Source organism: Thrips palmi, unplaced genomic scaffold (assembly GCF_012932325.1).
Source record: "Thrips palmi isolate BJ-2018 unplaced genomic scaffold, TpBJ-2018v1 HiC_scaffold_7, whole genome shotgun sequence".
Classification (NCBI taxonomy): domain Eukaryota; kingdom Metazoa; phylum Arthropoda; class Insecta; order Thysanoptera; family Thripidae; genus Thrips; species Thrips palmi.
In genome coordinates, this window is record NW_023144634.1 from 4,842,092 (window position 1) to 4,867,121 (window position 25,030).

The following is a 25,030-nucleotide window of genomic DNA, read 5'->3' on the forward strand; positions in this document are numbered from 1 at the left end:
CCTTTGTCTTCGCAGATTCCACGGACTGCCTCGTTGCCGTTTCGTGCTGGTCGCCGTGGTGGGGGTTGCGATGCGTTGTGACCTCCAAAGCACTGCCCGGCACGGAACGGCAACGTCGCTATCCCACAATGCATCAATTACAGCACATTCCTATCTGTCAACGTGACCAAGACACATTCAACCCATTTTATTTTCGCTGAAATGAGTTTTGTCTGCACAAAAATACGGAGATATTTTTGAGACCAACTATGTTCGGCTATAGAATACTGGCAACAAATTTAGAGCTTTAAATTTTTGACGTCCATTTCATGTTGGTTGTTGGTTACCCTGTGCAAATACGCAGAAGACGGCAAGTGAGTAGCACTGATTCTAGTGTTTGGGTTGCATTTTCATGATTTTCTCTGATTTGTTGCCCACTTCGTTGAACACATCATCCCACAGGTTACTGATACCTGTGTGTAAGTAAAATGTTGACTTTTTAAAGCATGAAATCTTATCACAACTTTTCTAGTAAACAATATTGGCCAGACCAATAGTACGTTAGGTTATTGTGGTGATCATTGCAGTTGACAAACAAAGCAATCGCCTGTTGTCCCTTTCTTTCAAATAAATTATCCATCTTTTGTGTTACTTGTTTTTGAAGGTAGTCTACTTTCTTCGTGTAATATCATGTTTGTCATCGAAACATGTTAATTTTCATCCCCTTCTGTCAATGTTTCCTGTAATCCTCTTGGTAACCTGTTGCTTGTGCTGACCTTTGTATTAATGGGTAGCAGAAGCATTTATCAAAAATGTTGAGGGAATATATGACATACAATTTTTTTTCATGATTGCTTGGTTGATGAAAGAAAATCATTGAATGTACAACAATCTTCAAGCCTTGTCATGTGTCTTGTATTTTATTTCTATTTTTTTTTTATTGCAGCTAAGGATTTTGCCAACCTACCAGAATAATGAACTATGGAAATAGTCAAAGAGAATCTATTAATTGGTATTTTGGAAACATAACTCGCAGTGCCGCAGAAAATGAGTTGAAGAAAGGTAAGGATGAGTAGTTTTGTGTATTCGTTTGCATACTGCAATGTTGTCTGTAATAATACTATTCAAACTACGTGGAAACCCGCTTTATGTTGGACACTGAAATTGAACATGGTAGACTACAATGGGGAACTTGAAGGGATAAGGGGTCTATCGGACTTCAGATTAGTAACCTTATAAAAGTGTTGACAATATTTAAAACAATTGTGTGAAAGTGGGTACCTCTTAAAGACATGTAAAGTCCCTTGTTGATATGGTGTATTTTGCATGCTGCTGGACCAAACCATATTAAAGTGGTATGTTATAATTGGTGTTGGTTTTCTCATTAACTATATTTACGTTTTGTCACTTTTTTTCTGCCTTTGGATTGTTTTATTATTAAGATCAAATCTAATTATGTTTCAGCTGAGTCACCAGAAGATGGCCTCTTCCTCGTTCGTGAAAGTAACACTTCACCTGGTGACTATGTCCTCTCAGTCCTGCACAACAATGATGTGATTCATTATCAAATCAGGCGCCATGGAGAAGATGCCTTCTTCTCTATAGGTCATTTTTAATTTTCATTTAAATCTTCTGTAATTATGAATTTTATGAGACTTATATGTTTTTTCTTTGTCTTACCCCAGATGAAGAGACAATTATCCATGGTCTCGACACCCTCATTGACTATTATCATGGAGAAGGGCCTGATGTGCGACTTTCTCGACCACCAAGACTGCAGGACCCTCCCCCTCATACATCACGCCGCCATGGCACAACAAATTTGTTGCACAGAGCAACAAGGGAGGGTACTGTTGACTCATTGACAATCCCAACCTTTTATTAAATTTTGTTTCCTATATTATTTTTATTTTCTTGTCTATTTTGCAGGAAATTACAAAGTTGTCTCTGAATTGTTGAAATGTCAGTATCGAAGTCTAGACGCCAAAAATGAAGATGGCCAAACGGCTGTTCATGTGGCCAGTCGCCTTGGGCAAGATGATATTCTGAAAAAATTAATTGAAAGCAAAGCAAATATCAACTGTCGTGACACTGCAGGTTACACTCCATTGCATGTAAGTACTAAATACAATTTTACTGGTTTTTCCGCTAACAGACTGCAGAAACAAAGGCACAACAGATCATCTCAGTCTCTTATAATCTTTCATCACTCTTTATTTTTTATTTTTCCTGTTTTTCTGTCTAGTATGCCTGTAGAAATAATAAAGCCAGTACTGCTCGAATATTGGTTGACATGGGGGAAGCAAATATTCAAATACGTCACACTGAAACAGGTGGGTCAGAAAATTCATGGTTTGAATTTTATCCCTTGTTGAAAGAAACAGTAAAGAGGTTAAATTTACAGGTCACGTCCCACTGCATGAGGCGGCTAGCAATGGCCACATTGATGTTATTAATGTGCTCTTGTCCCTGAATGCACCTGCCCATCCCAGAACTGTTGACAATCAAACTCCAGCTGATCTGGCACAGATGAATGGTTTTTCCCAGTGTGCCAAAATGCTACTCGATTATAAACCTCCAGCCCCACGAAGTAAACGTGAATCATGGCATCACGGCACTCTGGACAGGTGTGAAGCTGAGGGTATACTTCAAAAGTGCAAAGAACAGGATGGCGTGTTTTTGGTGAGGTACAGTAACCGCCATCGAGCTGATGTGCTCTCTATTCATCATAGAGGACAGTTTTTCCACTATCAAATCAAGAAAGAGGTAAGATTGTATCAGTTTCATCATATTATTATCTTTATAAAATAATCATGTTCTGTCTCTTTACTAAATTTTTCCATTTCTATCCTCAACAGAATAGTTATTATTTTATTGACTCTGGACCCTTACACAACACATTAGAACATGTTATTGACTACTATACACTCCTCTCTGATGGACTGCCCACGACGCTCCAGTTCCCAGTCACACCGAAACCTAAACCCAAGGTGCCAGAAATGCCACCACAAGGGGTATGTACTTTCATTGTAGGTGAAATACAATTGCAGCTATCAGAAATGTGATGAATGAATTGCTCTCTTACAGCTCTCATCTACTCTTCCTTCAAGGAGGCCAAAAAATCGCCACGGAGACTCGAGAGTGAACGGGAATTGTACTGTTGGCCGGGGTTTCTCAGGTGGTTATCGCAATGACCCTCCCGAACTTGGCATCCCAACAGTTCCTCCTTTGACTTCAATGCATTCCGCTCCACTTGCTGCACTTATATCAAACACCAATTCCTTCTCACCTCATACAAGTCACATTCATACTGCCCCTATGCCTAGTATTCCAACAGCAGCATCACTTTTCAATAACAATACAATCAATAGTCATATCTCCTCTTCCTCTGTGAGCCGGATACTTGAAACTCAACAAGGTATGCTGCTTGAATTGTATGTTGGTTCTAATGTTGTGATGAGGATCAGTGTTTAACTTCATAATGTAACGCTTCCAGGTCACATTCCTGCTGAAAAACTTGTGTTTGGAGAAGTGATTGGTGAGGGTGAATTTGGCTCTGTATTCAAGGGCAAGTATACAGAATCAAGTGGGCAAGAGGTAAGCCATTCTGATAAAAAATTTCAGCAAGTCATTAATTTTTTAGTTTCCAGCCTAGATTATTAATAGTATCTTTTCTTTCTTTCTTTCCTCTTTTTTAGGTAGCTGTAGCCATTAAAACTTTACGTGAGGAACATGCATTTTATGATCGAGATGTATTTGTTCGTGAAGCATGTGTAATGATGAGACTACGTCATCCATGTGTTGTTAAGTTAATTGGAATCTCTTATGGGCCTCCTCTTAGCATGGTTAGTAATTGCATTGAAGTGTATGTACAAATCATGATTGCGTTCAGGAAACTTTTCTTATTATTATTTTAATGTACAGGTCCAGGAGCTGGTTCCTTTAGGTTCCATGCTACAATATCTATTGGAACATCCTGAGAGGATCAATCCATCATACGAATTGAGAGTGTGGGCATCACAAATTGCTTCTGGTGAGAGTTAATGTTCAGGCACAATGTCTTTTAAAGGCAATGTAACATTATATCGTAATATCTATCTATGTGTAATATCTAATGCTTTGTTTTGCTCTTAGGAATGAAGTACCTTGAAGAGCAAAGGTTTGTCCATCGAGATTTAGCTGCCCGCAACATTCTCTTGGCATCCCGACACCAGGCAAAAATAAGTGATTTTGGTTTGTCTCGCTCTTTTCTGGAGAAAGATTATTATAAAGCAACCCAAGGAGGACGATGGCCTATAAAATGGTGAGAAAGAATGTGATTTGTGCCTGCTGGTTCTTTTCCTGCCTCATAATATTTTGTCTCAAGATGATTATTTTTTTTAATTTCTGTGTCAGGTATGCTCCAGAGTCATTCAATTTTGGAAATTTTTCAAATGCAAGTGATGTATGGAGTTTTGGTGTGACGCTGTGGGAAATGTTTTCCTTTGGCCAACAACCCTATGGTGATATGAAAGGAATCGAGGTAAGGAAATAATTTTTTTAGCTTGAACTTTACTTTTTTAACTTCTTTTCATTAACACTTGGGTCTTTCTGTATTTCAGGTCACGGAACTGATCATGAGAGGTGAACGTCTGCAACAACCGGACCGCTGCCCTGATGATGTATACAGGATAATGGAGCAATGTTGGGCTTTCCAGCCCCGTGATCGACCTTCATTTGCTCAGCTAGCTGAAAACTTTGCTTCAGATGCCAACTACATCAACATTACAGAGTTGGTTCTCGATCCGACTATCAGTCTGAGCTGATACTTTAGAGAACAAATTGCAGAAAGTGATAAAAGACAGTGGTGTTTGCGTGAGCAAACATTTGGAGGAATTTGGGAGAAGTGGCAACAAAAATACTGAGACTGATAAAGTAAATCATTGGAAATGTTTGCACTCTGCTAGATAATTTTCCACTCAAAAGCAGTGTCCAAAAATCAGGGTTGTGTTGTTCTGGGTTTATCGTAATGCCACCTATGTTAAATTGTTTTGTAGTTCTATTAGAGAAGGTTTGTAGTTGTGCATGCATATTGGTTTGGTGTAAATGTAATATTTACATCATGGATAATACTACTTTCAGATTTCAAAGCCATGTGGACATTTATTAATGTAATGTGTGAAGCAGAAGGACGTCAAAGGTAAAAGTCTGAAAGTTTGTTAAGTCACATTGAGACAGCAAAAAATAAAATAAAAAAGTGATTACAGTAGTTTAAAATTTTATGCCAGTTATAGATTATTTTAATTGTATGTATTTTTATTATTATCACTTGCTTACCTTTATGTGATTGTGCCTTTTATCAATTATTGTTAATTTTAAGATAGACTATTGAGAAAAAGTCAAGACTTTCATACATCCTATTCTAATGAATCAAATCCAATTTCTATGAACAAGTCTTTTCTAGTGGAATGCTGCCATGGAACAGTTATTGTTGAAATTGTGTTTGTATTTTTGTACCTGACAATGTGCTATAATAATATGGCAAACAGTTCATCATATCAGCTCAAATCAATTCTCTACCAAAATTAAATAAATTGTCGATAATGATTAAGAGCGTGAGGTGACAATGGGCAAAATGTATTTCTGTTGCCTGCTCTCGTCTTAAGTGTGAACATGACTAAACATTGTTTACTTGTTTGTTAGAGCTGTATGCATTATTTTATCATCATGATTGCTGCCCATAAAGATACTGAAATTTCTTTGCTTTTAAATCTCACATTTGGGAGACATAGGTTTTAATGTCTTACTTTGTGTCATGTATGCTTCCTCCAGATCAACGCTTCTCATTCTACCTGGCTGCCACCCCAGTCAAGTTCAGCACAATATTTTCCTTGAATGGGCTGCCTGTGCTGTGATGTTTTATGTATTTGAAATGTAAAGGGCCGCTTCATGTATCCTGACCTAGTTATTGTTTGTGCTTATCTAAGTCATGTTAAGTGGTGCCTTTATGCTGTGTATGTTGGAAAGGAATAAAGTTTAGATATCATTTTAAAAAGACAAAGTTAAAGACTCAGGCTTTATTCATTTCTGAACCCTGGCGCCGCGAAGGTAAGCCATCCATTCGACACGTCAAGAGCATTGCCCTCTACGAGCATGATCTGGGTTCGAATGCTACACACATGTGTCATCAGTCAAGTTCTGGGACAGATTCGTCTTGCCTGGGCGTTGAACCCAGGTCCTTTTTGTGCCTCTGGTGGTGCTCTGCCATCTGAGCTATAATGACACATCTACTTATTGGAGCCACCCAATCTTTATCCCATTGTACAGGATTTGGGAACTAAACTCAGGAAAAGATTCGAGCTCCCGGGACTCGAACCCGAAAATTCCCCGTGGCAATCGGCTCTTTAGTCCACACAGCCAGCAACTCGCTCAGAAGTAGGCGTTGCCTATATGACAGACGACGGGAACTCTTTTGCACCTATAAACGCTGACGCGCCGGCAAGGTGGGCCATTTTATTAAATAACGCAATAAATAAGGGGACACATTGAAATTAAGTGACCAAGATGGGAGAAGTGAATGTCATGCTACGCGCGACGCAGCCTGCCGCGCTCGAGGTCCTCATAGGCGGGCGGTGGTGTCTCCGGCCGCTGCAAATGCAAGCGCTCCAGCGACGTGAACGAGTCCCTCCACAAGCAGGGCGTCGACTCGTCGGATACGTTCGAGCCCCTCGAGTCGGGAGTGGGGATCGGGGCTCCCAGCCCCAGGGCGACGATGGCCCGGTTCCAATCCGAGATGTCCGGGCGGCCCGCGGGGCGGCCCTGCTCGCGGAGACGGGCGTGCTCGTCGAGGCGTCTGCCGGTCGACGGGCACGCGCACAGCGCCCGCCAGAAGGACCGGCGACACAGGCAGGACGACAGGCACAGTCCCAGCACCAGGCCGACCTGGAACAGGCACGGGTCAGAGGCACAGGTCAAACCGCGTCGTCTTCTCTGGATTGTTTTCGACTTTCAGACAAAGCCCTCAAAAATGCGTTAAGTTAGCAAGGGCGCGGACGAACCTGGCAGCCCGCGACGCTCGCCCAGAACGACGGAATGTGATCGAACCACTGCCGCACCAGGTCGGGGTTCATCGGGATCCTTTCGGGGAACAGGGTTCTGCAGTCTTTGTGCCCGCCGGGACTCGCGGTCGTCGCCGATGACACCTGGTCTTCCTCGTCGAGGTCAAAGTCAACGAGGTCGCCGTCGACGAAGCCGTCTGAAAAGACAACGCGGCTTTTGAATACTCCGTTCCTTTCCCCCTGCCCGACTTCTCTTGGACTTTACCTGGGACCAAAACGGGCAAGTCGGCTATGTCCAGCATGGCCTCGTGCGTGCGGCCGGGCGGTCGTGCAGGTTGCGCGCCAACAACCTCGACGTCGTCCTCGCGGTCCGAGCTCGGCCGCACCTCGTCCTGGGGCCGGGCGCCACCAATGTCTGCCAGGATTCTGGCCATGGACTTGGAGATCTAAACACAGCCCCACCAAAACTGCAGCGTTATTCCAGAGCTCGCCAAAAACGGGTCTTTTTCATGTCACTTCAGTATTGAAAAGTAGGAGAGTTTGGCAAAATAAAGTTTGTACGATTTGGCTTTGGTCTTCCTTGGCGGCCTTGGCGGGGCAGGAGTGGCGCACTGTCATGTTGCGCGCCTCGAGCTGCTTCACGAACTGGCGCGTGTTGACGTCACAGGCCAGCGGGTTCCTCGTCAGGTCCAGAACCTGCAACCGAGAAGGGGGCACCTCGCCATTTTCTGCGCTGTCCGCTTAGAATGCGAAAACAAAGGAAAGACAGAAGTGGCGTATTTTTGACCTGCAGTTGCCGCTGAGCGGCCAGCGCCTGTGGCTGCAGCTGGATGAGGAAGTTGTCGGACAGGTTGAGGTTGGCGAGCGCGGGCATGTCGGAGAGGACGACGGCGCCGACGTGCGCCAGCCTGCAGCCGCTCAAGTCCAGGACCTGCAGCAACAACAACGACGTGGCACAGTGAGCCAGAAGACCGGCGCCGGCGGCCAAAACTCTAGAAGCGGTTTGAGCTTCAGAGTCTCTATAAATGGGGCTTGGAACGAGCGTGTGACGCCACCAATGTATTTCTCGTTCGGAGAGCAATCCATTGGTGGGGTCTCACGTTCGGTTCGAGTCCCATTTAGCGACTCTGGAGCACAAAACGCGTCCGGGATCTTGACCGCCTCCACCGGTCTTCTGGCCCACTGTGCGCGGGTAGCAGTGAATTCACTCGACAGTCCTTGAAGAGGGGCTGGAGGAGTCACACCCCGCCGGGCGCCCCACCTGCAGCCGCGGCGCGGCGGGCAGCGGCTGGTCCGCGGGCAGCCGCGCCAGGTTGTTGCCGGCCAGAACGAGCGTGTTGAGGCCGCGGTTGGAGGCGAACGTGTTGGCGTACAGCGTCTGCAGGTGGTTGTAGGACAGGTCCAGCACGCGCAGCCGCCGCAGCCCGGTGAACGCCCACGACCCCACCGCGCGGATGGCGTTGTGCTGCAGATGCAGCTCCTGCAGCTGCACGAGCCCCAGCTCCTGCAAGTCGACAAGGCAGCCGAGTCAACCAGAGCACGGATGCCGGCAGCGCTGCGTTGCAGGCTGGCCTATAGGCTGGCCTACCCGCCAACCTTCAATTAGTACCTGGAAGCAGCCATCCTCCAGCGACGAGATGAGGTTGTGGCTCAGGTCTGCGGCCTCCGTGTCCCTAGGCAGCCCCACGTCCACGCCGCCCAGCCCCTTGTGGGCACACTCGACTCGTCGGAGGTGGCCGTGCTTGAAGCAGGTGCAGAAGTAGGGGCAGGCCCCCGCCCCCGTCCAGCGCCAGTGCGGGCCGCCATGGCCGCCGGGGCCGTCAACGGCGGCCTCGGCCGACGGGGTCGAGGACGCGGGCAGCGCCGTGAGGACGAGCGCCGACCACAGCGCCACCACCGCCACCATCTCGACGCATGGCCACCTGAACGGAACGGCCCGTTTGTTTTGTTCTAAGCGACCGGCACGACATGCTCACTTTGTTCCACCAAGTGCGCGCGTCCGCGACGTCCCTGACGTCACACGTTATCTGCAGCGGTGCATCTCCGCGCTCAGGTGCAGGCTGCAGCAGACCGATCCGTTTTCGTCGCTCTGTCCCTCTCGCGCTGCACATCCCGAACAGGCGCGAGAGAGACAGCGACAAAAACGACTCGCGGAATCATTCTGCAGCCCGGAACTACTTCGTTACGAACCTCTTGTAGGCCACCGCGAACAAGGCCGTTTCACGCAGCCCCGCACCGAGGCAGGGCACTACACTGAGGAGACGAGGAGACGTCGACGGCGACAACCTGTCAGTGGGCACCGCGGGCCGTGTGCGGATGCGACCCGAGCGAGCGGACTAGCGGGCCAAGCCCGTGTGAGCGCACTGCGTGATTCAGAGAGAGATAGCGGCGAGTGCGGCTCGGGCGAGACTAGCAGTGTGGCTGCGCGGCTGAGCGGAGCGGTCTGAACGCCGACAAGGAGGTGCGGCGCGACGTCACCGCGGCACGCGGAGATAGCGATACCGGCCGCCCCGCCCCGCCCCGCCCGCGGGAAGTACCAGGCAGGCGTACCATCCGTCGCAGTGCTTCCAACCATGCACACAGACACACACGCAGTGGTGCCAAACGATCGGCGGGAAAGTCCCTCTCTCCCTAGTGAGGTCCTCAGAGCCTCGCGGAAAGCTGAGCATTTTATTTCAAACGTCGAGCCGGCAGGGAATGCCAAAGCCACGAGCACCACGAGGAGGAGTGCAACAATTCACGGCCATCTGGAAGTGGAGTTTCTGCGATTGTTTCGTGCGCGCGCGGCAACTGCAGGCCCTGCAGGCACACTGCAGGCGACTGGCGCCAATCCTCGCCACGCCGCCCGCGCCGCCCCGTGCCGCGCCGTGCACCGAGTGTCCAAGAAGCAGGTCCACCGGCCGCGATGCGGAAGGGGTGTGCCGTCGGCCCCAGTCCACCTCGAGCAGCGCAAGTCAAAGGCTGGTCGACAGGCGCCAGGTTTGGCCGTTCCTGAACCGAGGCATTGAAAACCCTCACACTGACAGCGAGCAACAGCGAGTCGGGTCGCTCGAATCTCGCGTCGTCTCGCGCCACTGGCAGTATGAGAAAGTCGCCTGGCGCCAAGTTCGACTCGAGCGCTTGCCCGCCGCTCTGTCCATGCCGCATGGGCCTACACCATCAGGACTGCCAGGACGTAGTCGGGGGGGACGGAGACTGGCTTCGTGTTTCGGGCATGTCACAAGTGCAGGGACTCGTTGCAACGAGCATGTAGCGGACGCCGCGTCGACGGGAACGTACCCGCCCCTCCCGCCACGGGTCTCGCGGGACCGCGGGGAGGGAGTGCGGGAGGGAGGACCCAGGGCAGGACGACGCCCTCCTTGAAGCGGGCAGCAACGCGGTATCGACCTCCCCCTCCCCTCCCCGCCACGCCGTGGCCGCGGCACCCATGACTTGGCGGGCTCCCGACCAGCTGTTGGCGAGCTTGGCGCGACGAGCGCCCTCTCTCGGCGGCCGCGAGGACCTCGTCCATGTCCTGAGCACTCGCTCTGTGCCGTGCCTTCCCGTCCCGTCCGCGCTCGTTCCTCGTCCTGGCCAAGACCCTGGTCGTCTAGCCCCTGGCCGTCCAGCCCGACGCGAAGGCAACCCGGGCTGCCCGGGTGGTGGTGTCGTGGAGGTGTCCGAGTGCGTGGCGCTGCTGTCCTGGATGTGACCCGCGCGGCGAGAGCAGCAGACTCAGGGCTGGTTCACACTTCGGTGGGTTACACCAACCCCCTTGCACCCCTCCTCGCCAACCCCCTCGCTTCACCTCCCCGTAGTGGCGCCTTGCGGCGTTCTAGCACCTAGAAGTGAGCGCACGCCGTCGGGGCCGTGCTGCACTTGCTGCAGGCCCCGGAGGGAGGCCCAGGCAGCCGGGGCGCCTCGAAGATAGCCCAGTGCAGGTCCTCGTTGAGGTTATGTTGACCGCCGCTTCGGGTGGCAGCGAGCCAATGCCCGCTGTGGCCGCGCCGAGCATGCCAGCCTCGCCAGCCTCGCCCAGCCCCAGGGCGGTCTCCCTCGCCGCCGTGCTGATTCATTCCCAGTGCAGTGGTGACAACGCGGGCCTCGGCCCCCGCATCCATCGCCGTCAAACTGTGCTGCTGCCCGACTCCATGTTTACACTCTGTGCGGACTGCGGGGGAGAACATGGAGGGGAGGAAGGAGGAACGGGGTCATTGGGTTCTAGGGGTTGCGCTGCAATTTGCGCTGCACTTTGCATGTCGCTGCCGTGTCCGCCGGAAGCGGCCGCTGCGCTGCGCACCAAGTCATCACATTGTTTCCTCAAGCGTTTACTTCTTCTGACAGTGTCGCTTAACGCGCGCTCTGGAGTAGGTCGCCCTCGAGCGGGCCGACTGCGGGGCGGGCGGGGGTGGGAGTGGAATGCACGCAATGGACTGTGTGACTGGCGTCACGTTGCCGTCGCAAACGCCTCAGGTGGTCGAGACCCTCCTGAACCTGCAGGCGCAGACACGCGGACTCCACTCGCGGCTTGGACTCGAACGCGAGCACTTGACACATTTGCTGTTCTCCTTGTCCGCAGAGGTTCGACTGGGCGGCTCAAGCGCGTCAAAAACGGCATCATGTACTCGCTGTGGTACGCCTACTTCGCAGTCAAGTGAGTACCTGCAACCTGCAATCTCAGTGCGCTCAGTGCGCGGGCACGTAGTCTAGTGTAGCGGTGCGGCCGGCACCACAAAGGCGCACCAAGACGGCCCTGTCACCTCCGAGCCAAATCATACTTCGTTACGACGTGCATGTCCGCGGTGGCGGCGGTGGCGCAACCAGGAAAACGGTGATATACGATCGGAAGCACGTGCTGGGCGCACCGCGCACTCGCAGCACGCGTGTGCAGCCCGCGTCTTGGCACGCCCGCCAAAACATACCCCGTGCGCACGGGCCGCACGGCCGCACGCCGCGGTGGCGATACCCCGGCCGCGCGGGCCTCGCGCCGCGTCTCTACCCGCAGCATCAGGACGGGGTGTATCTTCGCGCGTCGGCGGGGGGTATCTTTGCTGTCGTGGCGATACTCGCGGTTCTGGGAGCGGCGGCAAGGCAATGCAAGTCGAGGTGCGGCGGCCTTCAAGTTCGGGCGGCACGGCGCCTGCACTGTAGGCAATCGCCAGTTGGGCGTGGCAGGCCTGCGCTCGCGTTGCCTACCTTGCAGGCGTCTTGCGGGCCGGCCGCTGCAGACCGACACCGACAGTCGTTTTCGTCGTTCTGTCTCTCTCGCACCGACACGGGAAGACCCATGAGTGCGAGAGAGACAGAGCGTCGGAAACGACTCTCGGAATCAGTCTTCGGTCGCAGGTGTGAACCTGAGAGATTTCCAAAGGCTCGACCACGTTGTCTGCTGGCTATACGTAGTCGTACTCGAACAGGAGAGCGGTTCGTGAAAAAGCAAACTTACACGGAAGAATGGTTCGGGAAGTGCATGTCGCAAGCAGGAAGCTGAAAAAGACTGAAGCAGCGACAACGGTGTACCAGGCGAAACCTTGCGCAGCATTTTAAGCATGTAAAACATAGTACACATGTTTTATTGTTTTACATGAAAAATTACTTGGCAAAATTACCAACAATTCTCTTTGATATGGTCAAAAGTAAGAACATACCATTTTCTTTGCAGTGCCTGTAGTAGTTTGTAAGGTTTTCAGAGTGAGCCCGGCTTCGGCTGCCAATCCGCTCAGTGCAAAATCGATGCCGCTGCACTGCAAGGACAAGGTCTCTGCCACGGCAAGGCCCGGCAAGGCCCCTGCGAGGGGAGGGTCTCTGCCACGAAACCGTGCAGAGGCCCTGGCCGAGGCCGAGGCCACAGCCCGCATTGCGGCCCGCGGCCTCGCGTGCACACGCGCCACGCACGAGTCCGTCGTTGGTGGAAATTAGACGCGAAGAAGACTGCCCTTTTTCGTTTTTCGTTCACGATTATAGTAATTGGAGTTCATGCGCTGCTCGCTGGAGGCGTATGCCGTGTTGTCAGTCACGGGAAGGCCCTCGCCCGAGTCTCTAGTCGGAGGTTCAAATCCCGCATTTCGGGTAAAACGAACTTGAACTCTCCCTCATCGGCGGCAGCGGACGCCGACCCGCCACCCACGGGCCACGACTAACGAACATCCTGCCGGCGCCGCGCTTCACTTGGAACAATATTTCAGGGCGCACTTTAAGGAGAGCATTGTGCATCGGGACAGTTTTATAGCGGCGCGAGGGCGCGCCCCTTCGGCCCCTCCGGCCCCTGCGGGCCCGGCCGGGGCAGCCAGAACGCACAACGCGCGAAAGCTGAGAATAGCTCGCCACGCCGCGTAGCCCTGCGTAGCCCTGCGCGGAGGAGACGCGATGCTCAAATTTGCGTGAAGCGTGGAGCGGAGCGGGACCGAAATCGAGTCACAACGCCCGAGTGGCGCTAGTCCTCGTCCCGCGACAGGGCGGCCGGGCGGCCCACAGTGGGCCAGAAGACCGGTGGAGGCGGCCAAAACTCTAGACGCGTTTTGAGCTCCAGAGTCGCTAAATGGGGCTCGAACCGAACGTGTGACCCCACCAATGGATTGCTCTCCGAACGAGGAATCCATTGTAGGGGTCAAACGTTCCGTTCAAGTCCTGTTTAGCGACTCTGGAGCTCAAAAGGCGTCTAGAGTTTTGGCCGCCTCCACCGGTCTTCTGGCCCACTGTGCGGCCGGGCAGCCGGCGACGACGTCACCTCCCCGTCGAACCCACCACCGGCGGGCTTGACGCGTTATCGATTGCGCAATTTGAACGACGCGGACGTGCGGCGGGGCGTCGCGGCCAGGCACTTCCCTTGGCCACGCCAGGCCCTTGGCCACGCCAGGCCCTTGGCCAGGCCGGCCGGCCAGCAAACCCCTCGGCCGCCTTGTCTTCGTGGAGGAGGCGGCGCGAGGCGAGCGCGGCGCTGCCGTGTAAAAATACCTAGGCGTGATCTCGGCGGGGCTGACGCGCGGCAACACCCGCGCCCTCCTCCACCGCGTCCTCTACACTGCCATCCCCGTCCCCGCCCCTCTCCGAGCCCTCTCCCTCCGTCAGGGACGGGACCTTGGACGTGAAAAATGCGCCCTTGTCCATTGGCACGCTGCTCGGCTCGGCGGAATCACCAGGAAACCGTTTTGCTGAACGGCCCGACTCTGCTCTTGGCAGCCGCTCTGCGATTCTCCATAGAGAACGCGCTGGCAGCCACAGGGAAAGCACAGAGCACTGGCAACCACATCACAGTGGACCAGAAGACCAGCGCAGGCGGCCGAAACTTTACTCGCATTTTGAGCTCCAGAGTCGCTTAGCAGGACTCAAACCGAGCGTGTGACCCCACCAATGGATTCCTCGTTTGGAGAGCAATCCATTGATGGGGTCACACGTTCGGTTGGAGTCCCATTCGGCGACTCTGAGCTCGAAACGCGTCCGGGCTTTTGACCGCCTCCACCGGTCTTCTGGCCCGCTGTGCGCGCTGTGCACATGCCGCCTGCTCCAAACACGCCCCGCCAAACGAGCCAAGACCCTCGGCTGGCTCGGCTGCATCCGGCTCTTCTGTCACCGCCGGCGCGAGTTGAGGTGATATCTGGGAGCGTGAAGTAACCGCTGGCAACCACCGTCGGGGTGTTTTGAAGCGCTTTCAATGCCTGCATGCCAGCCCAGCTCATGTCAGCCGTTGCCAGCGCTGGGCCCTGGGCCCAGCCTAGGCCCAGCCTCGGCAATGCACCGAGTAAACAACCATAACTCTGCTTGGCAGCCGAAGTGTTTACACGTTATTGTATGCTCGGCCGCCTACACTGTCTGTCGGCAGTCCAGCGGGCGGGGCAGCGGCCGCGGCGGCAGTGCAGTTTCAGCCAGACAGGACCGACGGGATCCTGGGTGCGATCCTCGCCCTGCCCCAACGAAAGGGGGGTCTCGGTGAGGAGGAGGGAGGGATTTAATCCTGCTTCTCTCACAGCTGATATATTTATCCCCCCTCCTCGGAGTGGCGGTGCTGTGGCCCGCACAGTGTGGGTGTGTCTCCAAGCAGACTGGGGGTGTGTACACGGTGTACATGCAGTGAGCGTTGGCGTGGGTCCAGGCGGGAGGCAGGAGGTACCCTGCATCCGACGACCAGGGTGGGCCAACTAACAACTCGCACGTCGATGAATGGCTTCGGCTGCCTGCCGTGAGGCCCGGCCGCCGGGTATGGTCCTTAGTGTCCCACAGCTTGCAAGACAAAGGGTAGGGCCCCGATGGGCCGCAAAACCGAAGGGTCATGTCAGGGCTGCCATGGCACCGGCAGGGCACCGGCAGGGCACCGCTCTTTGATGTTTAATAGAAGCAGGGTGTTGTTGCCAACTCGTGCCTGGGCCGGCCTGGCCTGGGCCACCGGGGCGGACCGGGACGGGACGGCGCGTGAGGACGTAGTGATGGGGGTACCCGGCCCCGCCCCACCCCCTAGGGGGTCGTCCTACGTGGGGGTCGAGCAGAGGGCACGGCCGGCACGGCCAGATAGCTCTCCCCCACCGCGCCGTCCCCGCCGTCCCCGCGAACACGAAGGGACACGCACTCTTCCTCAAACAACAAATTAACGCGGCCCGCCACAACCAGGAAGCACAGGCAAGGATACAAGGATACGCTGGCTGCCCGGCGCGGTGGCCCGGTCCGTTCGACCGCCTGTTCGCATGCTCGCATGCTCGCACCCGCGGGGCGTCTGTTTGGGTGTCGCGCGTTCGAATCCCCGCAACGGCGGACCGCTTCCCGTCGCTCCCCAACGTCCCCACGTGTTTTGTAATCCCAACATTGACCCTAAGTGGCTCGGGCACGCCTTGTTGACCTGTCTCGCCGTGTTTCGTTGTGACAGTGGCGGCTTTGCTTGACGGCTACCGAGCCCCGCCCCACCCCACCGGCTGGGCTCGGCACGGCCCGGCCGACAGGAAGCCCTCGGTGTGCACAATGCTGCGGGGCGGGGTGGGGCGGGGCGGGGGCGGCGGTGGGGCCGTAGTGTCACTTCGTAGGGCAGGGCCGTGGCGGGCTCGGTGGCAGAGCAGGGCGTTATGGCCCCAGGGGGAACCGGTTCCAACCGGCCAGAATTTTGAATGGACTTTGGAATGAACAGGACATGTCCAGGACTTGTCCGCAGCGAGGCTGGCGAAGGGGCCGAATTTTCTGCAAACCTCACGGCGCAGAATGAGGGCAGACCCACGTCTTGAAGGCTCCCTCCTGAGTCCGGAGCGGCAAGCGCCGTGCCAGTAGGCAGTGCCGTAGCGCACCTGTGCGTTCGCGTTGCCTACCTGCCAGGCGCTCCGTGCCTGCTGGAGGGAGGCGCGAGGCGCGAAGCGATGCGAGCGGGAACGAAGCGAGGCGACGCCAGTGGCGGCGTGCATTGGGCACCGGCTTATGGAAATGGCAGCGAATGGGATTTGTGATTGGAATGGCGGTGTAGCGGTGTAGCGGCGTAAGCAGCGCAAGCAGCGGTTTGACGGGCACGGCGTTCTCACGCCTCGCCCTGGCTGACTACACTGACTGTGACGTCAACGGGCTTCGCTATGCTTCGCCCGCCACCCAGCTGCAGCCCCACGGCGCCACGGCGCGGCCCTAGCTCATCCTCTCCAAGAGCGTCAGGACGCAGCACGGCGAGCACGGCTGGGCTGGCGGCGGGGCGGGCCTCGGGGCGCGCGGGCCGCGGTGCAGGGGCAGCAGGCAGTGGGATGGCGGCAGGGCGGAGGCCACGGTCATGGCCACCCCACCCCCTCGGTCTCGGCGGCCTGGGCGGTCTCGGTGCACGCAGGGCGAATCTCAAGGGGCAGCCGCAGGGGTAGTCGAGGCACGGCCCCCGCCCCCGCCACGCCTGCACTGCCGGTACACCAGCAAATTCATCCCAGCTGATGAATGATTCAGGCGCCGTTCTGTGGGCCTTGCTGCTAGTTGTACCTTTCCGGGCCCCACGGTCGCTGCGGCAGCGGCGACAAAACGATTCCAGCTCGATGCGAGGGGCGGGGCGGGGCGGGGCGGGGTGGGCGTGACGTGGCCTTGGCGGTGAAAGTGAACTTGGCGCCGGCCTATCTGGATGCCCAGTGAATGCCCAGGCGGAACTGCGAATGGCTGTCCCCAGGACATACCTCACCGTTTCGACCAACTTTACAGCATCACTGCGCCCAAATCCATGCAATATCGCACTCCGTAGGAAAGGCATGGTAAACGAAGCATCAAAGAATACTGCCCGTTGGAGGGAGTACGATTTCCCTCTTGGATTGGACTCAGTGTCCGCCTAAAGACAGTCCAAACCACGGTTTCCACACATGAGGCCCCATGCGTGCCCCCTTCCGGGTGGTGGGCTAGACGAGCTAGACCACCACGCCCATCTCGGCGGCGACGCTCCAGCGTGGGAAACTGCGGTGCCTGCGGTGCAGCGCGGCGGCGGCCTTGGGCTCCTTGGACTCCTTGGACCGGCCGCGGTGAAAGCCGCGAGGAAGGGCTCGGGGAACGAGAAGGGAAAGTGGGACCCTCTCGGCGGGGCCCTCGGCGGGGCCCTCGGCGGGGGCGCCTCTGATGCCCCGATCGATGTTACCCTGGGCCCCTGCCTACGCCCCTGCCCCCTACTGAACACCGCCGCGGCCAGCCGGGCCTCGGAGACACCCCTACCCCATATCTGGCGAAACGCAGGCCGAACCCAACCCAACCCAACCCAAGCCAAGCCAAGCCGGGCCGGGGCTCCGGGCGAAGGGGGAGGAGAGGGGGGAGGCGGCCGCATCGGCCTTGGCCGCGGCTCGCGGTGCGCCGCGGTGGCGCCGGGCCTGGCTCCGCCGGGACTGGCCCGCTGCCTGCTGGACCTCGGCGTCGACCGGAGACCAGTCGACGCCTCCACCACTGTGAAAACTCAGACTCCCAAAGTCTTCGAAACTCTGCCTCAGAGTGCCATTTGCCACTCCCAGTCGAACGCAGAATGTATTAAACTAGAAACACCTGCGCGGCGGCGAAAGGGAGAGTGCCGGCTGAGCCAATAATGCTCCCCCTAAAAAATTTCCTCGCTCATTTGCTCCCCCGCCCCTCCGATTGCCGCGCGGCGCCACGCCACCTCGTTTTCTCACACTACACCCGCCATCGGTTGCGTCCGCGTCTATTTTGATCGTCAGCTGCTGAGTGTTATCTTTGTCCGTCGGTTCGTGGGTCCCTGGGCCTCCCTCGGCTCCCTCGGCTCCCTCGGCTCCCTCGGCTCCCTTGGTCGTTGTTCCAAGGCGAGGGCCGCGGCGCGGTCTCGCCGCCGCCGTGCGCCGCCGGGGAGGCTGTTGCCAGGAAGCCGAGCCCGTCGACGTCGGCGCTTCGGCGAGGAGCGGCGTAACTGGCGGCCTGGTGCCGAACAATGTTTCAGTCGCTCTGTCTCTCTCGCACTCATGGGGCGTGTCGTGCGGGCGCGAGAGAGACAGAGCGAGCGGCGAAACCACCGTGCGGAATGAGCCTGGCAGATGCGGCGCTCTGAGCCGCCGGCCGCCGCACGCCGCGCCTCGGCGAGCGCCACGCCCCCCGGTACCCTTCGGGCGTCCGAGCCGAGTCCGCCGTGCCGCCGTGCCGCCGTGCCGCCCGCCGCGAGGCCCAGCCGCCCAGCCCAGCTGCCGTTGGCGCGGCCACGCCTCCACTGACAGGTCCTGAAGGGTCCTGCAGGGCGGCGCGGCCGTGACCACGACCTTGAACTCGACCTTGCCATTGGCAGGCTCGCGCGACTATCGGCAGCGCGGCGCGGCGCGGAACAAGCCAAGCGCATCGCCGCGGAATAAAGTCGTTCTGGGAACGAACTCGGGCCGAATAACACACAGTGTGACAGAGACACAGACGGCGACACTGTAGGTATGGAATGCAAACGAGAATGTGTCACGCGACGCCCACCCATTGTGCGGCCGAGGCAGGCCGAGGTGTCCGCCGGTCGCCCGGTCGGTGACACTAATGATGTTCCCTGACGCCAGGGGCACCTCGTCGCGCTCGCACTCATGGGGCATCCCGTGTAGGTGCGAGAGAAAGATGGACGTAGGCAACCCACACGCTCCGGGCGGCGTGTCTTCTTGCAGAGGCTCCGCTCCAAGCAGACTTACCTCTGGTTCCGGCTCGAAGGGATTGCTCGGAAGCCATCTCCGTCGTGGCCTTCAAAGACCTTTTGCGCAGAGCTTAGCCAGACTAACCGCCTCAAGTGGCTGGGGCAGTTGGCGACATTTGGCTGTAGACTGGACAAGAGCCTTACTCGGGGTCTCGGCTTGTCTTAAAGAAGGGGCCGTTGGTATGAGGCGAATATTTTGCCAAAAAAGGTTTGACATTGACTGTTTCTCTGTTTCAGGAACTCTAACTTGAAGTTCTCGGACCTCAACGTCCCCTTCATCAGGTGAGTTTACTGCCCAGATCGCGTCACAAGTTCGTCATATTCTCCCCCAGGAGCCGTTCCAGCCCCACCGATTTAATTTTTATTTCACGGTTCAAATTTTATTTTAAGATTTTCAACAGCGCGTGATCTTTTTTTGTTTATTTATTCATTTACTTTTTATTTTTAACACGCGTCCTCCACTAGCGACGGCGAAAACGCAGGCGCTGCTGCAGGGGGCACCAGACCAACTCCCACCCCTCCAGCCCCCACACCCGCCCCCGCCCCCACCCCTGCCAAAAAACCGTCCCCGCCACCACCCGCCGCCCCCAAGCCCGACCCGCCCGCCCCCGCCTCCGTGCCGCCTCCCAAACCCGCGCGCGACCCCGCCCCCGCCCCCGCAGCCCCTGCGCCTGCTGCACCGCGGCCGTCGTCGTCTCCACAGGACATCCCCGGCAGGCCCCCCGGCCCCGCCCCCGCCACCAAGGCGCAGGCCGCGGCCGACTTCATCTCCCGAGAAAGGTGCCCACGGTGCTCGCCTCGGCGGCGTCTTCAAATCACACGGGCTGCCAACCTAGCCGTCAAAAAAATGAACACGTTTCTTTTTGTCTCCGTGTGATTTTCTGACGCCTCCTTGGCGTCATCGGCCCGTTCCGTTTGGCGCTTTGCAGACGGGCGCGCTTCACTAACCCTGGTGGCCCTGGCGGCCCCCGCCCCGGCAGGCGGCAGGCCCGCTCCACACGGCCCCGCCCCGCCCCGCATCCGTCTAACTTTTCTTCCGTCTCGCCTTACCCGCGCAATTGCACAGATTGGTCCGGAGCGGAGGGGCGCGTCCGCGAGGCGCCTCGAGTCTAGAAGCGCCTCGCGCGGCCCGTCCTTGAAGTGTTTGGACGTGGCCGTCAAACGCGGCCTCTGCTTCGGGGCCCTGCTGCAGCATGCTGGCCAGTGTGCGGGCGCCCAGGCGGCCACTAATCCTGCTCCTCGTGCTTCTGTGTGTTCTGAGTTCTGAGTGCAGGAACTAATCAAGGGGAGGTGTCCGACGTGTCCGTCGTGCCCGTCGCAGCTTTGGCAAGCCGCGCTTCTTTTGTCCCCGACAGCTGTAGGGCCGCTGCGGGCCGTCCCCGAACATCGCTCCGTCTCCCTCGCGCTCAAGGGGCGCCCCCTGGGGGTGCGAGAGAGACAGGGCGACGGAAGCCCCGTTCAGAAGCAGCCTGCTGGGCCGCGGACCGTTGGCGAGGGCTCGCATATTGTCCGCCGCGCCGCCCACGCTCATTGCGGCTGCGAGCCAGAGGGCTCATTCCCAACGGTGCTTCATCGCGGTCTCTCTCTCGCACCCCGACGGGGCGCCCCACGCGTGCAAGAGAGACAGAGCGACGAAAGCACTGTTCAGGTGCAGGACGGCGACGGCAGCGCCATCAATCTAGTGTAGGTGCATGCGGCTTTCAAAGAAAGAAATTAAACTGGTGGTGGCTTTGTCGCGGCCCCCGCGGCCCCGCGCCGCCCCCTGCGCCAGCCGAAGGGGCAGCCTTGCCCTTCCCCAGCGCGGCGCGCCTTGGGCTGGGGCCGCCCTGCCGCCCTGCCGCCCTGCCGAGGGAAGTCGAAGAGTCGTCTCGTCGCTCTGTCTCCCTCGCACCCCTCGGCTACGCCATGGCTACGCCATGGCTACGGGACGCGGACAGAGACAGAACGACGAGGCACTCTTCGGAATGAGCACGCCCTCCCCATATCGACCCGATGCAGCGGCGCGGCTGGGCGCGGCTCCGAGTGGACCGCCGAGGCTGCGTCTCCGACAACCCAATCGAGGCCCCGCTCTACAACAGGAGGCGGCTCGGGGGAACTTTCGCCGCCACGTGTTCTTGAAAGTTGATGCTGTGCGCGCCAGCCCGACTGTGTGAGGGTGTGGGGTGTCGGAGAAACTGATTGGCTGGTTTGTCCTAGCGACTTGCTGCGGGGGGCAGACGACGGCCAGGATGAGGCCCCCGTCGAGGAGCACGATGAACACGTTGAGGTGGCCGACGACGCGCAGACGCGCTCGGCACTCAACGAGCAGGAGGACCGGCAACGGGCGGCTTCGGAGGAGAGAAGGGCTTCGGAGGAGAGAAGGGCTTCGGACGAGAGAAGGGCTTCGGACGAGAGGCGGTCCGAACAAATGCGGCAGCAAGCGGCTGAGCGGAAAGCCGAGGAGGCGCGCCGCAAGGCTGAAGAAGTGCACCGGGCTCTACTGCAGGAGGAGGAGGAAGCGTCGCGGCAGGCCGCGGCGACGGCGGCCGAGAGGAGAATCGCTGAAGCGGAAGAGGCAAAGCGGCAAGCGGAGGCAGAGGCGGCTCGGACGGCCGACACGACTGAAACTGCTGAAACGGCAGGACATGCTCAGGCTGAGACCGAGAATCGCGTCCTGTGAGGCCACTGTCAAGCTGTCAATCGAACCGAACATTTGAACGCGTTCTGAAAGATCTCACTTCCAGCGCGGCGGACGCCCTGGGCGGGGGAAACTGCGCCATCGGGGTGGACACGACGTCGTGCGAGTCCGTGGAGGAGGACTGGACGCGGACTGCGGCGGAGTGCGCGGACAAAGCCACGGAGCACGCGCGGCGCGCCAGCGAGGCCAAGCGGAGGGCCTCGGAGGCCTCCGACGAGGCGGTGCGCTGCCTGACCGAGGCCGGCCCCGACGACGTAGCGCTGCTCCGGGCCCGCGAGGCCGCCAGGGTCGCCGAGGACGAGGCTGGCGTCGCGCAGCGAGAGTCCGATCTTGCAGGCGAGCAGGTGCAGCGCGCCCAGGACGCGAAAAGCAACGCCTCCGACAAGGTCAGCGACACTTTGGCCGTGACCCAGGTGGAAGTCGCCGGGCTGACGCGCGCCGTGCTTGCAGGGCCGCGAGGAGGCCGAGCAGTCCGTGGCCAGGGCGATGGGGTCCTACATGTCCGCCGCCGACCACGCCAAGCAGGCCGAGCGCGATGCGAAGCACGCCCGCGACGCCGCCAACGTGCTGGACCTGTCCAGGGGCACGGCGTCGGACGCGTACCGCGTGGCGGCGACGGCCATCCGCGCTGCTTCCGCGGTGCGGGCGGCGGAGCAGGACGTCGTAGCGGCCAGGGAAGCAGCAGACGCCGCGAAGAACGCCGCGCAAGCTGCGGAGGAGGCAGTGTGCCTGTCCAACCCCAGTTCAGACGACGGATGCGTATCCGTGTCCAGCGCGGTGGAGGACGCCGAGGAGGCCGCCGCCGCGGCCAAGCGGGCTGCCGAGCGCGCGCGCCAGGCGCAGCAGATGGCCGAGCGCGCCAAGGCAGAGCTGGCCGCGCTGGCGGACACCAGGGGCCAAGTGCCGCCCTCCGCGTCCCGCCTGTCCAAGGCCAGCGTGGAGCGCGCTCGCGTCGCCGCCAAGAGCGCCGCCATGCACGCAAACGAAGCGGCGCGCCAGGCACAGGCCGCCCACGACATCCTGGCCGCCGTGTGCCCGCCCAGGAACTCCACCGAGGCGGCGCAGGAGGCCGCGGCCGCCGCGGTGCAGGCCGCCGTCGCCAAGCAGGCCGCCGCCGAGGAAAGGACGGCGGCGGAGACGGCGTGCCGGCAGGTTGTGGAGATTCGAAGGGGTGCGGTGGCGGGCTGCTGTCTGTACGACGGCGGCCGATCCAACCACGACGTCGTGCAGCAACTGGCCTCGTCCGCCGCCGAGGCCAAGCGGCTGTCCGACGTGGCCGAGGCCTCCGCGGACGCGGCTGAGAGGAAGGCCGACGAGGCCGCCCTGGCCCGCGACAAGGCCCGCGCCGCGGCCAAGGCGGACCCCAAGGGCGAGGCGGCCGCCAGGCACTCCACGGCCTCGGCCGCGGCGGCCAGGGCCATGGCCCGCGAGGCGGTGGCCTCGGCGCAGACGGCGGTCAAGATCGCTAGCGAGGTCCGGGACGCCGCCGTGGCGGCCTGCCTCCCCCAGGCCGAGTCCGAGCCTGACCAGCCCATCCCGCCGACCGTGCGGTCCAGCCGCGGCTCTACCGCGCGCCGCCGGCCCAGGGGCAATTAAACTGAACCGCACTTCGGCCCTTTGGCGCCTTTGACCCTCCCCTGCTCTCTGCTCCGCCGCGACCTCCACAAGCCGCCACGCCCTCGCGTCGCCATGACGGCGACAGCACCGCGACAGCGCTGCCATGAGCGGATCGTTTATTGCAGCGGCATGCCGGCCAGCACGACAGCGACAGCCTGGCCCAGCCGCACCAAACAGCGCCACGCCATGAACGCGTCTCTCTAGTGGAGTGGTGCGCTTGGGCCCCTCATGCCCGATGTGGCCCTGTTCGTAGTGGGGCACCAGACAGCTCGAAGCAACACGGAGTGCTCCGTCGAAACCCATTTGGGTAAATACCTTTGAGTTCCGACCGGCGGCCGCGCAGACGGCTCGGCGCACGGGCACGGGGACGCGCGGGCCGCGCTCGTCTGGATGCCTCTTTGCAGCGCACTACTGTATCCTGCCACTCCTCTAAACGTTTCCTGTCTCGGCAATTGGGGGAGGGGAGGGGGAGGAGGTTCCTTGTCGCGTGATTCATCTTCTGGAAGCAGAAGCCCCGCAAGTGCATGAGCCTGATCCATCAGTTACGTGTGAGTCGAAGCCGCGCGTCCGCGGGGCACTGTACCGCTGACGCCAAGCCCCCGCCCGGGCCGCCCGGGCCGCCCGCGACTACCGGGACGCGGCATTCCGTCTCCCTCGCCGTCAGGGGTGGCGGGTTGGGTGGCGGGTCCAGCAGGGCACAGTGGGCCAGAAGACCGGTGGGGGCGGCCAAAATTCTAGACACGTTTTGAACTGCAGAGGCGCTAAACTGGACTCGAACCGAACGTGTGCCCCACCAATGGATAGCTCTCCGAACGAGGAATCCATTGGTGGGGTCACTCGTTTGGTTCGAGTCCCATTTAGCACCTCTGGAGCTCAAAACGCGTCGCCGGTCGCGCAACCCAGTGCATCTCGACGTGCTCCCTCGCTCCCCCGCCCTCTGGCCAGAGCCTCACGAAATTAAAACTCAACCCGCGAAACAAAAAATGGCGTGCATTTAAATTTGAAATTCGTCCCGGGGTGCCCTAAGCACTGTCGTTGGCGGTCGTTGAGCACATTTTGGCAGAATGGCGTTTGAGCCGGGTCCAAAATCTCGTTCAAGGTCGCGCACATGACGTGCGTGGCCAGGCCGGGCTTCTGGGCTGCTCTGGGCCTGCTGGGCCTGCTGGCGGATAGGAGGGGAGGCCTCCGCCCGCCAGCTCAGCCCGCCAGCATCATGCTAAGCGCGGCCAGCATGGGATGATTCCGAGCAGTGTTGTCGTCGTTGTGTCTCTGTCGCCCTCATTGAGGCGCGAGGGAGACAGAGCGACGGAGCGGAGGTCTATTTCGGAAGCAGCCTGCGGCCTAATGCGTTCCAAGTTTTGCAACGTGAACGCCGCGAGCGAGCCGCCCTCGCCAGCGGCACGCCAGCGGCGTGGAGGCGTTCCGTTCCGTTCCGTTCCGTTCCGCGGACACCCGTAAACCAGAGAAATGGAGTGCGAAGCCAACGGTTGAAACAATACAGCCGAAAGGCCCTCGTCAAACAGTGAAGTAAAACCAGACACCTGGCACGATGTGCACGGCGTGCACGCTGCCCCCGGCGAGCGGCCGGCCGCCCGGCCACGCCCGGCCCGCGGTCATCTGTCCGTGACCTGCAGCTGTCGCTGTATTTGTTGCTTTAATTTC

General features: G+C 58.3%; 3 protein-coding genes across 5 annotated transcripts; 2 read left to right on the top strand and 1 right to left on the bottom strand.

Moving 5' to 3' along the window:
- The first annotated feature begins 135 nt into the window (after positions 1–135).
- LOC117652130 (tyrosine-protein kinase Shark) lies at positions 136–6,025 on the top strand. Of its 3 annotated transcripts, none has more exons than XM_034396790.1 (15): positions 136–458; positions 926–1,041; positions 1,444–1,584; positions 1,665–1,826; positions 1,909–2,093; positions 2,225–2,312; positions 2,384–2,745; positions 2,838–2,993; positions 3,067–3,397; positions 3,476–3,576; positions 3,678–3,824; positions 3,904–4,012; positions 4,114–4,282; positions 4,375–4,501; positions 4,581–6,025. In XM_034396790.1, exons 2-15 carry the CDS (start codon positions 954–956, stop codon positions 4,782–4,784), a joined length of 2,370 nt encoding a protein of 789 aa, XP_034252681.1. In that variant the 5' UTR covers positions 136–458; positions 926–953; the 3' UTR covers positions 4,785–6,025. The 3 variants fall into 3 exon arrangements, with proteins under 3 accessions (XP_034252681.1, XP_034252682.1, XP_034252684.1); XM_034396791.1 differs by having other exon boundaries at positions 136–353; XM_034396793.1 differs by having other exon boundaries at positions 136–349.
- LOC117652131 lies at positions 6,021–9,469 on the bottom strand. The gene is made up of 8 exons (XM_034396794.1): positions 9,207–9,469; positions 8,626–8,938; positions 8,278–8,520; positions 7,804–7,947; positions 7,578–7,712; positions 7,282–7,462; positions 7,017–7,213; positions 6,021–6,900 (listed from the first exon to the last, which is right to left on the bottom strand). Exons 2-8 carry the CDS (start codon positions 8,920–8,922, stop codon positions 6,544–6,546), a joined length of 1,554 nt encoding a protein of 517 aa, XP_034252685.1. The 5' UTR covers positions 8,923–8,938; positions 9,207–9,469; the 3' UTR covers positions 6,021–6,543.
- A 399-nt stretch (positions 9,470–9,868) lies between these two features.
- Positions 9,869–20,341, top strand: LOC117652729 (acrosin-like). The gene is made up of 5 exons (XM_034397821.1): positions 9,869–9,995; positions 11,575–11,649; positions 19,312–19,356; positions 19,540–19,690; positions 20,141–20,341. The coding sequence occupies exons 1-5, from the start codon at positions 9,922–9,924 to the stop codon at positions 20,339–20,341; spliced, it is 546 nt and encodes a 181-aa protein (XP_034253712.1). The 5' UTR covers positions 9,869–9,921.
- Positions 20,342–25,030: the final 4,689 nt, after the last annotated feature.